This window comes from Squalius cephalus (genome assembly GCF_949319135.1).
Source record: "Squalius cephalus genome assembly, chromosome: 23".
NCBI classification, from domain to species: Eukaryota; Metazoa; Chordata; class Actinopteri; order Cypriniformes; family Leuciscidae; genus Squalius; species Squalius cephalus.
In genome coordinates, this window is record NC_137144.1 from 23840634 (window position 1) to 23856582 (window position 15949).

Below are 15949 nucleotides of genomic sequence, written 5' to 3' on the forward strand. Positions count from 1 at the left end.
TTTTTTCTGCAATCATACACTATGGGAAGAGTGAAAAGCACATTTTTCTTATCCCCGTTGGGCAACTATGTATACACCATGGTATATGCATATGGTAATCAAACAGTAACATGATACAGTACCATCTGATTCTATCACTGTGTACCGTGGTAGTACTCTTTTGTAAGGGGGGCTAGTTCTTGTCATGCTGGAATGTGACAATATACAATTAGCCTCTCTTTGCTATAGCCATTCAACTCAGTAATAAATAATTCTAAACATCATGGGAATGTTATGGAAACTCATATTTTTTTCAAGTGCTGCAGTCTTGTATAAGCAGTTAGCAGCCATAAAATAGACCATATTTCATTCATCTAAGCCATAAAGCAGCACATTCTTCCCCTCTCTCTCGCTAGCGCAGTCAGATCTAGGTCAGTCGATGCTGAATTCCCTCTGTGAGGCACATTGCATCTCAAAGGGCATCAGCTGAGAAACTCTCACTGCTCCAGACATAAAAGGGCTCAAATCCCACACGGCATACGGACTTCCGTCTGGCTAACTCTCCAACACAGAGGAGAGGTCTTTGATTCGACTGTTCTGTAATCTTGCAGTAGTCTCGTCTGAGTTAGTCTGTGTTTAAATGTCTTCTGCTTTTCTTTTGTGACTCATTTTAGCGCCTCAAGACAGTAGCAGCTGAAGGAACGGCTTTTGAGTTGACGTAAAAACAGAACAAATATGCATTTTAAAATATCCTGTCATCAGAAACCGAATACTAAGCAATAAAAGAGGTCAATCCGACAGAGAAATTTTACTTAAAGTTATTAGCCATGCAAATAAAATAATTGTTATACATGTTTTTATATTCATATTTAAATTTATTATAAGTAATAAATAAATGTATTTTTATTATTTATTTGAAATAATTTGACTTTTTTTTTTTTTTACTATTCCCACATGTTATTTGATGCTTTGCATATTTTTATTTTATTTGTTTGTTTGTTTGTTTATTTTAAATAAATGAATTTTTATTATATTATTTAGTTTGTTTGTTTTAAATATTGGTATACTATTATTTTATTACTATCACTGGTACATGTTTTTTTTTTATTGATGCTTTGATAATATTGTATATATTTTAGTATAGTTAGCATTTATTTATTGATTGGTGTGTTTATGAATAACAGATTAATATCTTAGTACAATATATTATTTAGTTTTTATTTTAAATATTGATACTTATTTTTTATAATAATTATTTTATTACTGCCATATGTTATTTGATACTATTCATAATATTATAGTATTAGTTTTTGATACAATCGGCTTATTTTGTTGTAAAAAAAAAAAAAAAAAGCCTTACAATGTCACTGCTAAATACCCTGTCTATGTAAATACCTGAAAGTATTGTGGTATTCCGCCATGTTTTTCAGTGATACGCCCTCAACTGCATCAGGAAAATCCCGAGCGTCCCATTGGTTGGTATTTACGACTTTGTGGTGGCATTCAAGTACGATCTATCCGACATGACTTGAACGACACAGAGAGGGCGGAGTCAGACGTGTGTTCCCATGGTGCTTTGCGCGCAGGTGTCATGGCGGCTCTCTAGTCAGAATCAGTGCGGGTGTTTATTATTGTTAACAAAGCGCTTTATTTCTTCTTCTGATGTATGTAACAAATCCTAAGGATTATCTGACTTTATCGCGGACGCACTAATACCTCTTCAGGACACGTCGAAGGCTTACAGAAGCAGTTTATTTAGTCATAAGCTAAGATACGTTAGCATCTGTGTATGAAGTGAGTTTGTAAACTCAGAATAACTCATAAAACGGATCACACACGCGCTTATAAACTCACAGGAGCTCTTTTCCACCACAAACAGGCTTTGAAACGGAGACTATGAGCACACAGGTGAGTTAAGCTCGAATATTTCCACGCATGTTTTATCAGTCTTCTTTATCGTATGTTAATCAAATTGTATGTGATATAAATATGTGAATTGTTCTGTTTTTAGTACAGTATACTATTCAAGCAGGAGCATGGTGAGTCCACACACACAGACACATAGTTATCTGTTATCTCAAAAATCTAGTGAGCTGTCTACCTAGGCAATATATATGTATGATTGTATGATATTATATGATACACACAGTGTTCTTGCCCCTGCAGCTCATGAAGATGCCATCTGGACAGCGGCATGGGGTCGCAGCGAGAAGGACGGGTCAGAAACCATTGTGACCGGCTCTTTGGACGACCTGGTAAAAGTGTGGAAATGGTAAATCAATGAACAAATTGCAACTGAAGCGTCAACGTTTTTTTCTTTGTTTCTGAACATACGGCACTTTTTCTGATGTTTCGCAGGTCGGACGAAAAGCTGGAGCTGCAGTGGACGCTGGAGGGTCACCAGCTGGGTGTGGTGTCGGTGGACATCAGTCAGAACGGAGCAATCGCCGCCTCCAGCTCTCTTGACGCTCACATTCGACTCTGGGACCTGGAGACTGGTAAACAGATCAAGTCCATGGACGCAGGTCCAGGTGAGCTTCTCGTTAGAGCTGTAATCGGGCCTTAAAAGTTCGGCCCGAAAAGGCCCGAGCCCGACAGAGTTTGGCCCGAGCCCGACAAGTACATTTTGATTGACAGCTTTTTAAAAGCCCGAACCCGTTTACAGCCCGACTGTCCAAAAGGCTGTCTATCAGCAGTGATAAGAGTGTCGGAGAATAGCGCGGACACGCGCTTCACACCGCGAGCCGGCACACGCACCACTCGGCGGAAAAGGGAGAGAAAGAAAAAAAGAGACTGCGCCGCACGCACACGTGAGCACCTTTGTCTTTCGTAAAAAAGGAGTAATTTATACATTTTTTAACATCATTTATTCATGACTAACGGAGGCTAGAGGCCACTTGGAAGTTGGAACAAAGAAATAAAATAAGTCCTCCAGAGACCAGCCTCCGTTTCACCTCCTCAAGATCCATTTTCACGCTAATCTAAACACATCACCTGACCGCTCATTTACCACGCAACCCGAAGCGCGAGCCCGAGCCCGTGTAAAATAATAGAAATTAAGACCGAACCCGACCAAACCCATCGGGTCCCGTCGGGTTCGGGCAAAGATCTTCAGCTCTACTTCTCGTCACTTTGACAACACAATCCGAACTCTTCCTGTCTCAGCTACAACTAGTGTTTGAGGGTCAAAGATGACGCTGTTCACGGACAGCCAATGAAGACCAGGCTGGCATTATGCAAACTGTAAGACTGAAGTGAGACTGGAATTACTGACGACTCGTTTCGGCAGTTCAGAGTCAAATCTTTCTTTTAGGAGGCAATAACTTTATTTGTCGCCCACATACATTTTTGAAACTTTGCGGACATTTTACATTCACAAACAGCTATATTTCACTCTACCTGAAAGGTAGTATTGAAAAAAAAGCATAATAGCAGCACTTAAAAACAACAAAAAATTACAAACACAACTTTAAAATTGAAATGAAGACAAAAAACTATAATAGTGTATAATAAAACTGGTGTTTCTTTCCCGTCTGCAGTTGACGCCTGGGCGGTCGCCTTTTCTCCTGACTCCAAATACATCGCCACTGGCAGCCATCTTGGGAAGGTCAACGTCTTCGGCGTGGAAAGCGGGAAAAAGGAGTACTCGCTGGACACCAGAGGGAAATTCATTCTGAGCATCGCCTATGTAAGAACCTTTGAGTGTCTGAAATGATTCTGCATGGGTCACGAGTATCTGAATGCATTTAAAGTCAGTGGCACTAATGTTTTATTTCTGTGAAACAAAAAACTGAATATTCAGTGCAAAGTGGTGTTGGGCCGCAATCATTTGATCAAAAATACAGTAAAAACAGTAATATTGTGAAATATTATTACAACTTAATATATTTTTAAAATGTAATATATTTCTGTGATGTCAAAGCTGAATTTTCAGCATCATTACTCTAATATGCCGATTTGCTGCTTAAGAAAATCCCTTATTATTATCAATGTTGAAAACATTTAAAATTTCTTTACTGTCACTTTTAAATAAGTTAATGCATCCGTGCCAAATAAAAGTATTAACAATCTTACTGTCACCAAACTTTTGAACGGTAGTGTATATCACATTTTTTTCCTTCAGAATAATATGCACTGATGCATCAAACATACAAAAGATCATAGACTTTTATTTAGAGCGTTTCATTTCCTGTCTTGTTGAAATGTTACATAACAAAGTTTCCACAGTCACTGAAGACTGAAAAATTAATATAAGTCAAATTAAAACAGTCTAAAATCCATGGCGAACATATTGAACATGCATGTTTTTGTTATGCTCAGCTCTAAAATATTTTGTTATCAAGAAACAGATTATTGAGTGTAATTGCTATTATTTTCCAGTAATCACAAACCATGAGAGAAGAAATAAAAATAATCATGGACATTTATTGGGAAACATATAAACAAGTATCAGTCTAACAGTTTACTTTGGCGATCTGTTCAAAAAGGAACTGATTTCACAAATTACACAATCCAAATTTCACTCACAAGACATTAAAGTGAATATTTGAAAAAAATGCTGATTTTCCAAACAATACACTGTTTTTCCAGGCCCTAATCTCTCTCTCTCTCTCCCTCTCTCTCTCTCTCTCTCCTCTCTCTCTCTCTCTCTCTCTCTCTCTCTCTCTCTCTCTCTCTCTCTCTCTCTCTCTCTCTCTCTCTCTCTCCCTCTCTCTCTCTCTCTCTCTCTCTCTCTCTCTCTCCCTCTCTCTCCCTCTCTCTCTCTCTCTCTCTCTCTCTCCTCTCTCTCTCTCTCTCTCTCTCTCTCTCTCCTCTCTCTCCTCCCTCTCTCTCTCTCTCTCTCTCTCTCTCTCCCTCTCCCTCTCCCTCTCTCTCTCTCTAGAGTCCAGACGGAAAGCACTTAGCCAGCGGTGCAATAGACGGAATCATTAATATCTTTGATATTGCGACTGGGAAACTCCTGCACACGCTGGAAGGTGAAAATGTTCTCCCACATGATTCAAGCGGTCTTTAGTTTCCTCTATTAAAGCAGTGTCCGCTCTGTAGACGTTCTGTCCGTTGGTCTGCTAGATGCATTTAGAGTGATTATGGGTTACGTGAATGCGGTGGAAAAACCTGTTTGCGTCTCTGGCCGTCCCTCAAGGGCCGTAAACTGCGGCTCCTGTCACTGCGCGACTCCATTTTTCCTCTTCGTCTTCCTGCATCGCTCCATCGCTCACTCATCCCTTTCATTTGCTCCAACAAGTACAGCTGGAAATAATGTTGAATGTTAGATGTGCTTCAGTTTTTACACTACCAGTCAGTCGTTTGGAATAATTGAGATATTTTAATGTTTTTGAAAGAAGTTTCTTCTGCTAACCAAGGCTGCGTTTATTTGAGACAGTAAAAATATTAAAATATTATTACAATTCAAAATACATTTTTCTATTTTACGCTTTAAAATGTTATTTATTCCTGACGCATTCCATCATCATTACTCCAGTCTTCAGTGTCACATGATCCTTCAGAAATCATTCTAATCAATCATCTTAATTATTTTAAACTTGTGACCAGTAGTGTGTGTTGTACTACTTCATTACTGATTATTACAGTTTACATACAGAAGTCTTAAAGGTACAGTAGCCAATAAGTGGGATGCAAATAAGATGTGCTCTTTTTCCAGGTCATGCGATGCCTATCAGGTCTCTGACCTTTTCTCCAGACTCTCAGCTGCTGGTAACCGCATCAGACGATGGCTATATCAAGATTTATGACGTGTACGTTTGGATTCAAGCAGATTTATGTGCGTCTTTCACCTCCAAGCACATCTGAATCTCACGTTCTTGTTGTTTGTGTGTCTTACAGGCAACACGCTAACCTGGCCGGGACACTCAGCGGTCACGGGTCCTGGGTGCTGAACGTGGCCTTTTCACCTGACGACACGCACTTTGTGTCCAGGCAAGAGCTGATGCACCTCAAATGAAGGGAAACTAGGAATCAAAATGTAGTTTCTGTGTTCCTGAACTCTTATTTGTTGCTTTTTTAGTTCGTCTGATAAGAGTGTGAAGGTGTGGGACACAAGCAGCAGATCATGTGTGAACACGTTCTTTGATCATCAAGACCAGGTGAGTGACGTTACGTTCATTTATACTACCGTTCAAACGTTTGGGTTCAGTAACCCAAATTAGGGTTTTATTTCTTTTTAAAACCCTTTTATTTCTTATAGCTTTAAAAAAAAAAAAAGAAATTAGTACTTTTATTCAACAAGGTGTATTAAATGGATCAAAAGTGGCATTTAAAATATTACAAAAGAGTACTTTTTGAAATAAATGCCGTTCTTTTGAACTTTCTTTTCATCAAAGAATCCTGAAAAAAAGTATCATGGTTTCCACAAAATATTAATCAGCACTGATAATAATAAATGTTTCTTGAACAGCAAATCAGCATATTAGAATGATTTCTGAAGGATCGTGTGACACTAAAGACTGGAGTAATGATGCTGAAAATGTTCAATTAAAATGTGTGTGTGTGCAGGTTTGGAGTGTGAAATACAACCCCACGGGCTCAAAAATCGTCTCTGCCGGTGATGATAGAGCCATTCACATTTACGACTGTCCGAACTAAAGCTCTGATAGCCACACCCTCTCAAGACCACAACATGCATGCAAATGATTTTTTTATTTTCATTGCAATGTCAACATCTATATATGGTGATACAATTAAATGTTTTTTTTTTCTAAAAACTTGTTGCTGTCTGGCTTGTTCAGAATTCACACATTCATTTTGACAGATGACATTTTTACTAGGAAGTATGATATTCATTATAGTTTAATCTCCTAATTTAAAATCAAATAAAATGTTAAAATTACCTGATATTTCCAGCTTTTTTTACACGACTTGAGTGCAAACATGGCTGTTCTGATCAATTCACGCCCTCTACATGCCACCAAATGTTACTGCACCAGCATTAACCATTCAGAGACCTTAGTTCACACTTTTTTTTTTTACTGTATTGCAGACATGTAAAAATATTTTTCATAACAATCCAGAGCAGAACTTGACTATTAAATGCTTTAGAGTGTTTGTGAGCTACACTAGCAAAGAAATCCCAAACGGTTTCGTTCTTGTGCGGTTCATTTAATTCACACCTGATTGTGACAGATTCAGTTAGAAACAATCTTAGACAAAAACTACTATGGCATAATGAAGCACATTTATAAAACATATCAACTGTAAAAGCTTTGGCCCCAAAACAGTTTTTCTGAAAGTTAAAGACAAGGTATAATAAAAACACAAAATATGACAGTCCAAAGGAGGTTGAATTGTCATACAATAGAACATGATACTTTCTAACTTTTCTCACAAGGATTTTCACACTATTTAACCCTGGGCTCAAATTTATTTACATGATTTATCCTGTTGTATTTTAACAATCATTGTATATGAATACACTCAAAGAGCAGTTTCAAGCCAATAGGATATTTAATATATTATTAGTAAATTTGTATTTAATATAAATCTTTCCAGGCATGAATTTCACAATAAATTGCCCTATAAATTTGCATAACCATGAATATGTTACAGCAACCTTAAATCGAGTATTGCCTTATTAAATATTCATGACCTTTGTACAGTCAGAAACTTTCACACGTTAATCAAATGTCTAAAGGAAAACGTTAAAAATATCAAACCGTGACGATATGTAAAACGAGCGATAAAATAGAAAATATATAGTGAATGAATAGTTTCAGAACACAGAGTAAATGTACTTAAACAATGTTAATAAGCTTGTAAATAAGAACATTTAGGGACCTTTACACACAAAGGACGCGTTTTTCCATGTCCACTGCACAAATTTTCCATAGTTTTCAATGTAAAGACCATAGACAGTATATAAACGGTAAAGACGCGTTACACCGCCATCTTTAACCGTCGCGCTCGCGTCTTTTACAGCGTCTCGCGCACGAGTCATTAAAAATGTGGCGCTAAAAACGTGTTTCTAGTCAGCGCTTTTTGTTTTGTTTGTCCCACTAACCTGCCTCATGTTTTTAACAGCAAAAACGCATTGTGTGAACTGGCCCAAACTCAGGGTTTAAAAACGTACGTGGCGTGAAATCTCAAAACCTGAATATTCAGAAAATTAAAAATTCCCCAGGGTTTCAACAAGTGTGAAAAGCCCATACATGGCCTGCGTCCCAAAACTTAGGTAGCTGACTTGTTGCCTTGCTGCCTTATCAGGAAATGACTTTGAAGGCGACGTTTGCGCACAAAGGGTGCCTGATTTCAGACAAACTTCACGATTCAATGATCTACAGCAAAATAGAGCGAGCTTTGGTGATAAGCAAATATTTCATTAATACAACAGTAATTTCTCGCTATAAATGTCAAAAACGTACACAAACTGACCACCAACCACAACTTTCAGGCACCATCTTTATTTTTTAGCTCAATTGCCACAGAATGGAAAGCACCGGATTGTGGGATATCAAAGGCAGCGAAGGATACATCTATGCTGCCTTCAGAAATGGATCAGATGAAGGTTTCTCAGGAGACAGGAAGTGAAGCCAACGTTGCATTCGGACGTGTCTTGATACATTGGAAATCATCCTCCAAAGGCAGCATTTTTAAGATTTCGGACGCAGCCATGTTCTTCCTAGCATGTAACAGATGTGATTATCTCACTTCCTGTCATTATGAAGTGAAGGGCACTGCATGAGATTCACAAGAAAGACTCAAATTCACCATGTCAAAAGTATTTTTCACTTAAAAACCTCTGATAAACAAACACATACCAGGCGAAAAAGACAAATGAGGAGCTCCATGACACCTCGTTACAAAATACTAGTGTGGGCCAGAGTTCACGGGAACAGATTAAAGGTCACAAAATGTACAAAATCCACGAGAAAGGAAATAGATCTTCACATTTGAGAGTCAGTTATTGCCTGGTCCTTATAAATGGTAAAAATAATAAAAGGCATCCGTTTAAAAGGCTGAGGTATAGCGTCAGGTGAGTGTTTTCACCAGTGTCTGCTGTCCACCAGTTCAGGACGCAGACTGAGTCTCTTCAGAGTCTCGTAACCGATGACGATCATGACAGACGTGGGCAAGGAGGAAATGATGCGTGCAGAGAGACCCTTGGTGAGACCCCACGCTCCCTCTTCGGCCAGGAGCTGCTTAAACGTCTCGATCACAGACGAACGACCTTCAACCTGCAAACACACGCACAGTGTATTATCTCACAAAGCTCAAATATATATTAATCATTTATAATAATTATATGATAATGCATTTTAAAGAGCCATATTTTGAAAGACAAGAACAGAACAGTAGAAAACACATACGATATGATCACATTATCATAATGATTAACTCTAATCTGAACCTGATGATGATCAACAGTGTGAACTTCATCAGTACACAGAGATCAGGCAGGTTAGTTTATAATAGAGCTCATTTACATATAGAAGTCTTAAAGATACAGTCATTGTGAGGATCAGAAAACAGCACGAAAACTTCTGAAATACCTGAACGTTATAAATGTTAAATACACATATATACAAACAAATTTGTATAATTTATGTACAATTATACATAAATATTAAATTAATGAAAATGAATCCATTTTTTAATTATGTAAAAAAAAAATCAGAAAATTATATTATATATATATATATATATATATATATATATATATATATATATATATATATATATATATATATATATATATATATATATATATATATATATATATTATTTAACTTAATTTAAAAATGGATTCATATATATATGAGATTACAGATTATTATATATATATATTATTTAACTTAATTTAAAAATGTATTCATTCATATATATATATATATGTCAAACCAAAATTTATTCAGACACCTTCAACATTTCTCACATGATCACAGTTTGTTCGCTATAGTTTAGAAAATGGTAATAAAATATGACAAGAACTCAAATTTATCAAATCGGTTGATATTTCACTGGTTTTGTCCATCCTTCTGTTACACTGTCTCACAAATGAGTCAGGTTGAATATCTGTCAGCTGTTAAATTTAACTACACAATTAGATAATACCTATTTAGGTCAACAAATTACCAAGCAATGCTTAATTTAGTTCAGTCTGTGGTGTAAAAAGCTCGCATTAGCAATTAAAGAAAAAACACTTCAGCAAAGCATGGTCAGGTCAAAGTGTCTGAATCATTTTTGGTCCCAAATGTCATTTTTGGGTATAATATGTCACAGTATACTTTATTTTGCTATTCTCACTTACATAAATGAACTAGAGTGTCCTGCACCCACTAGTAAAAAATATAAAAAATTATATCTGGTGTCTGAATAATTTTTGGGTTGACTGTGTAAATATATAAAATCATTTACACACAAAAAAAATTAAACCGCAAAACTTCAGTTTCTCTAAACTGCTCCTTTCTGAGAGTTTGTATCAATCCTTTGGAAGTGCAGCAAAGTTGATTTGACAACGTCTTGTCGACAACATGAACCAAACTCTTCCAGTCTCATAGCCTGGTTAAAACCAAACCATTCTCAGTAGTAACTGAGTTATGGTCTGGCAAAGCTTCATTAATAACTCATTTCCAAAGGGGCGTCACCAACGGATGTCGCTCAAATGCCTCTGGGCGCAATTGGATAGACCTAAAACTCCTAAAACCAATCAGAGCGATAGGCATCGTGTAAAGCCATATGCTGCGTCCCAATTCGCCTAAGTTACACTACGCCATAAAAGTATGTACTCTTTTTGTGAAGAAAAGGTATTTACTTTTGAATGTGTAGCAAAAAAGTAGGCAAGCTTTGGGACATACTACTTCGTCATCTTTATCGGACTGATCTGTCGCGTGCATCCTGTCACGTAAACTGCCCTGTCAATCATCATGTCACAGTTAAAATCCTCTATTAAATCTAATTTAATTTCCTACCGTTTCAGAGAGAAATGTAGTAGCACGTTCATCTGCCAGTGGGTCTTTCATGGAGACTGTCCTCATGTGTTTGCAATTTGAATATAATAATGCATTTAAAAGTTCAACGGACGTCGCTCAAATGCCTCTGGGCGCAATTGGATAGACCTAAAACCATCAGAGCGATCGTCATCGTGTAAAGCCCGCCTCAACGTTTCTGATTGGTGCTGCGATTTCGACGGATTAGAAATCGGCTTGAATGAGCTCTTTGCCAGACTACTTGCAGAGCAAATCTAAATTTGCCGGAAGTTGTCTGGGTTTTCCCAGGCTACCAGTCTCAGCTACAACTACAGTGTTTGAGGGGCCAATAAAGACCATTATGCAAATTTGTTAAGTAGATATGTAACAGGAAGTGAGACTGGAATTACTGATTTATTACATACTGCACTTTAAAGTGACTGATTTGGCTGTGTTTGTACCTGTACTCTGGCTCGGACCACGTCCATGGGGTTGGTCAGGGTGGAGGCTGTCGCGGCAGCCATCGGTCCCGCCACGGCCTGCAGGAGGAGGTGCGGACAGTCAGCAGGGGCCAGTTTGGAGAGCTGCTCTGGAAACACACACAGTGTGTTTAAATGTTAATAGTTAAACAACAAACTGGAGTAGAAACATAATTATATAACTACAAAGTATTATTTCCAATTATTTTCCCCATAGAGTGAAAAAAAAATGCCTGTTTAAACTTTTTAAGCCATGAATCACAACATTACAAACTTTGTCTGAAAATCAGACAAAAAGAGGTAAACACTAGACTATGTACATAACAGCTTTAATGAGGGAAAGAACTACGAAGAACTACTTCTATCCCATGAAGCATTGCAAATGACATTGCTTCATTGCTCTGGCCTTTTTGTTTGCTGAAACAATCTGATTGGTGGAATTTTTTTTCACAGCATCATGGGTAATGTAGTTTTTCACCAGGAATTCCCTTAAAAATATGTGTGTTAAAATGTGCTTTAAGAAAAACATAACTATTTGTCTGTCTTTAAAGGTTTAGAAGTTATTGTTAAAATATTGCACTGACTAGTTGAATTTAATGCTCTGCCATGACACTTTTAGCTTGATTTCGACTAGTCGCTGATCATGGCCTATAGAGGGCGCAACAGGATAAGAAATCTTTGACGTCCACTTTTACGCTGTTTTTATTGTCAACACTGTTCTGTGATTTATCAATAAAATAGTTTAGAAACTGAAAAGTTCTAGCATATATTTCTTAGTAACTAAAACCCACAGCTTCACTATTATTAGAGAGACGCTGCCAGGTAGAATTAATTCACACGCACAATCGCTCTCTCATATAAATATAATCTCTACTGAGCTACTTTATCTGTATCTGATTTAGAACGAGCAGAAATCTATGAGGAATATAATGACCCAAAGACAAAAGAACAGATAAAAATAAGCTGTTATGTATCTGTGCACAAGGCAACCAGCGTTCGAGTCTCAGCTCGAGGTTCCGGCTTATTTGTTCATTAATGACATCATTGGCGACTAGTCGACGTCGATTCGACTTTAAGGCGAGACACTACAGGTGAATAGGGTAAAATATTTAACTAGCAGATATCACCATGAAACTTTCCCAGTTGATTACCTACATTAAGATGAGAAAAAAATGTATTACAAGTTTTCTGTAATTTAATGTTTAAATATGCAAATTAGGCAATATCTAATTAAATATGCGCTCATTTGCATATATTTAAAAAAAAACTAAATCTGAGTATTGGATAAAGCCAGGTTAAAAATTATTTTTTCATTGTGTTCACATATTAGATGGGAAAAAGATTACAGAGGGATTTATGGATATCTACTTTTGTTATCCTGTAAATCAGAATATACTGTCAATAGCCTTAAAAAAATGATTTTCGCAATGTTTTTTTGAATAAAATGTTATATAAATCAGGCTAGGAATAATATATTTACAAATCCCTCTGTAAATGTCTTCATAATATAACTAGGTACAAGACTGGAAAGTTTGGTGTATATAGGTGCTACTGAAGTGGAGATTTCGGACTTGGAGTGTGAGAGAAATGTCATTTTGAGAAAATGGGCTTTAAAGATTTATCATCAGCCAATGAGATTGCGCATTCAGCCCTTTTACTTTCACGATTGGTTGCTGATAAAAAGGAAATGACCATATTTGGATCTGACAGCATTGTACAGGAGAAGAGAGAGCTTTATGAGAAATCTACAGATGCAAACAGACAAAGTGTTGTAAAATAAAGACCTAAATGTGTATTTCTGACTTTTTGTGTAAGTCTGAAAGAAGACTGAATTGAAGCCAAATATCCAAAAATCTCAAAATTGACCAGTAAAAAAACAACAACTATGTTTTTGCCTGCCGTGTCTCGCCTAAATCACAAAATGTCGACTTTCAAAATGTGAAGTCGTTCAACCTCTACTGGAACCCGGCTGTTGCACTCTACTAAAGCTACACTGTGTAGGATTTACTCCCATCTAGCGGTGAAATTGTTTATGACTACCAACTGAATATTACTTTCCAGCCCCTCCCATTCCGAGGGCGTTTTAACTCCTACGGTGGCCGTATGATGTCAAATCTGCCGGCAGTCGCGAGTAATCTCCCCCTCGCATTCGTCACGGTGCCACTGAGTGTCAAAACGCGAAAGGCGAAGCTTGAATTTCCAGATATGTCCCTCTTTGGCTACTGTATTTTCAAGATGGAGGCGCAACATGGCTGCCACCATTCGAGTGACTCGCTCGTATGTATTCTAAATGGCAGATTCTACGCTCACGAGAATACTTGATTAGTTGGTAGAAGTAATTACACATTAATGAGCACATATCATTTTGAAAGAACAAAGTGTTTTTTGCTAAGAATCAACTTAAAACATTACACAGTGTAGCTTTAATAACTTTATCTGTTTGGGTCAGGAAACCATTTCAATGCCTCACTAAATATTTATTTTCTTTACCTCCATAAAAGTGATAAAAGGGCCACCAGACGGCGCTGTTGGGTATGTAGGTGAGCAGCGACGCCACATATCCGCGATAAAACCCCCGAAATCCATCCGTGTGAAAAATCAGAACCACAATGTCTCTGGTCTGACCAAACGTGACTTTGTGTTTGGACGTGGTCATCGCCATCTTGGGTTTGAGTTTGAAGCGTGTGAGCTGACACCCCTGCCCCTGCACCATCAGCTGCTGGGACACCACGTCGATGGGCACCGTGATGCTTTGGGCCACCAGTGACGCCGCTCCGCCCGCCACCAGAGACTTGAACGTGTTGTCGGACGTGTAACAGGACACATATTTCCTTACCAACTCGTAGGTAGTGATGTAGGCCTGACCTGAGATCAGAGTGAACGAGTTGACCATGAACCCTCGGTAAAGGCCACGAGCCCCCTCGGCCTTCAGGATCTTACAGAAGGCGTCGAAGGTGCCGTTATAGAGCGACTTGCCCTTCTGCACCTGCAGTCTGGTGCGGATCAGGGTGAACGGGTAGACGGCGGCCCGCGTGGTCATGGTCATGAAGACGCCCAGCGAGTAGAACTTCCTCTTGTCCAGATCCTCCCATTCGATGATCTTAAGGTTGCGCTTCTGTTGCATCATTGCGGCCGATGACCTCACACACTAAATCACACACACACACTCGCTCCTCTCCGGCATAACCTGAAATGACAAAAATCACAATATTTCATACAAGCTGCATATTTTGTTGCAGATCTGAAGGTACAGAGTTCGAAGGTCACGCTTGGTTATGTTCTGCAGAGATAATGTCTTGACTCGTGTAAACAAAACAAAAAAAGTGTATGATATAGAACATCTGAGATGTGAACTATGCATTTTTACAATCCATATATATTGATCCATATATTGCCAGTAATTTAGAGAGTTTTAAGGCATTCCTTTTGAATTGTTTTAAGGTTTGAAATAAAAAATGTAAATGCCCGCAAAACTTGGAGAAACTTTAACAAATCTACATTTGTGTAGGCCACAATCAATATATTATACACAAAAATTCAATATTTTTGTTGTCCAAAAAGACTCCAAATTTAACAATGTGATATTCAAAGCCAGGTATTACATGTTTTCTCTTCAACCACTCATACAATCTGTCCCAAAAGGACTTAACAATCGTACAATGAAAAACATACATTACTATTCTAATTAAACCTTTCTCGTTACTCTTCATTACATGGATAAATGTCATTTATTTCGCCGACTCTCTGGTACTGCACATGCGCATTACACAATACACCACCTGACACCCCCCGTAAAAAAAAAAAAATCGCCCGTCAGAATTACATGACACTTCATTTGACCTCGCTGACACACAGTCACTCACTCGGTTAGCTCGCCATATTTGCTGTTTCTACATCCAGCGGCCTCAAGAGGAGCTGCGTGGTCCAGTCATGAGATAAATCCGCTATTATGCCTCTAAAAACTGCATTTTCTGTGACCGATCTGCGGCCTGCAGCTCCTGATGTAAAGTCATGTCGATCGAGCCGAACAACACTTGCTCCGCCACACTTCCGGCGCATTCTCAAACGTCACTGACAGGACGAGCGAGCGCTGCTGATTGGTCATTGACACAGGAGGAGCGCTATTTATTATAATATTTTAAGAGATATGTAATTTAGTATATACTTATACTATTATATATATAGTTTGCTACTTGTTTATTGAAATCAAGCCTTGTATTAAAATGCATTGCATTTATACAAAACACTGGACGATTTCTTAAAATAATTTATGAAATGGAAAGAAAATATTTGTAGATATCAGAGAATGTAGACGGGCTCTGTAGATATGTAGAACTTTTTTATCAATATGAATGTATCATTATTATTCATATTTTTATTTCTTAAATGCCTAGTAACACAAACAACAAGATATATTTTTTTTACAATTAACAAAATTTACATGGTTTAAAAAAATTATGAAAAAAGATGAAAATTGCTACTTGTCTATTGAAAATGATTTTATGCTATATTTTTTTAGTATATATATATATAAATAATAATTAATTAATTAATCATCAAAACTAATAGATG

At 37.6% G+C, this 15949-nt stretch overlaps 2 protein-coding genes across 2 annotated transcripts; one reads left to right on the plus strand and one right to left on the minus strand.

The window, feature by feature from the left end:
• The first annotated feature begins 1511 nt into the window (after nt 1–1511).
• On the plus strand, nt 1512–6792 carry skic8 (SKI8 subunit of superkiller complex). Its single transcript, XM_079858857.1, has 10 exons — nt 1512–1887; nt 1991–2018; nt 2146–2251; nt 2338–2510; nt 3519–3667; nt 4862–4955; nt 5642–5735; nt 5824–5916; nt 6005–6083; nt 6493–6792. Exons 1-10 carry the CDS (start codon nt 1876–1878, stop codon nt 6580–6582), a joined length of 918 nt encoding a protein of 305 aa, XP_079714983.1. The 5' UTR covers nt 1512–1875; the 3' UTR covers nt 6583–6792.
• Nucleotides 6793–8553: 1761 nt separating this feature from the next.
• On the minus strand, nt 8554–15459 carry slc25a44a (solute carrier family 25 member 44a). The gene is made up of 4 exons (XM_079858856.1): nt 15241–15459; nt 13868–14564; nt 11360–11487; nt 8554–9167 (listed from the first exon to the last, which is right to left on the minus strand). The coding sequence occupies exons 2-4, from the start codon at nt 14502–14504 to the stop codon at nt 8976–8978; spliced, it is 957 nt and encodes a 318-aa protein (XP_079714982.1). The 5' UTR covers nt 14505–14564; nt 15241–15459; the 3' UTR covers nt 8554–8975.
• Between the last annotated feature and the right edge of the window lie 490 nt (nt 15460–15949).

Bases quoted from the DNA above. Each gene is read 5' to 3' on its own strand.
- skic8 (XM_079858857.1), top strand. The intron at 3,668-4,861 runs GTAAGAACCTTT...CTCTCTCTCTAG, and splicing joins TCATTCTGAGCATCGCCTAT to AGTCCAGACGGAAAGCACTT. The intron at 5,917-6,004 runs GCAAGAGCTGAT...TTGCTTTTTTAG, and splicing joins GACACGCACTTTGTGTCCAG to TTCGTCTGATAAGAGTGTGA.
- slc25a44a (XM_079858856.1), bottom strand. From the start codon at position 14,504: ATGATGCAACAGAAGCGCAACCTTAAGATCATCGAATGGGAGGATCTG. The intron at 11,488-13,867 runs GTAAAGAAAATA...GTGTGTTTCCAG, and splicing joins CTTTTATCACTTTTATGGAG to AGCAGCTCTCCAAACTGGCC. The intron at 9,168-11,359 runs GTACAAACACAG...GTGTGTTTGCAG, and splicing joins TGGTCCGAGCCAGAGTACAG to GTTGAAGGTCGTTCGTCTGT.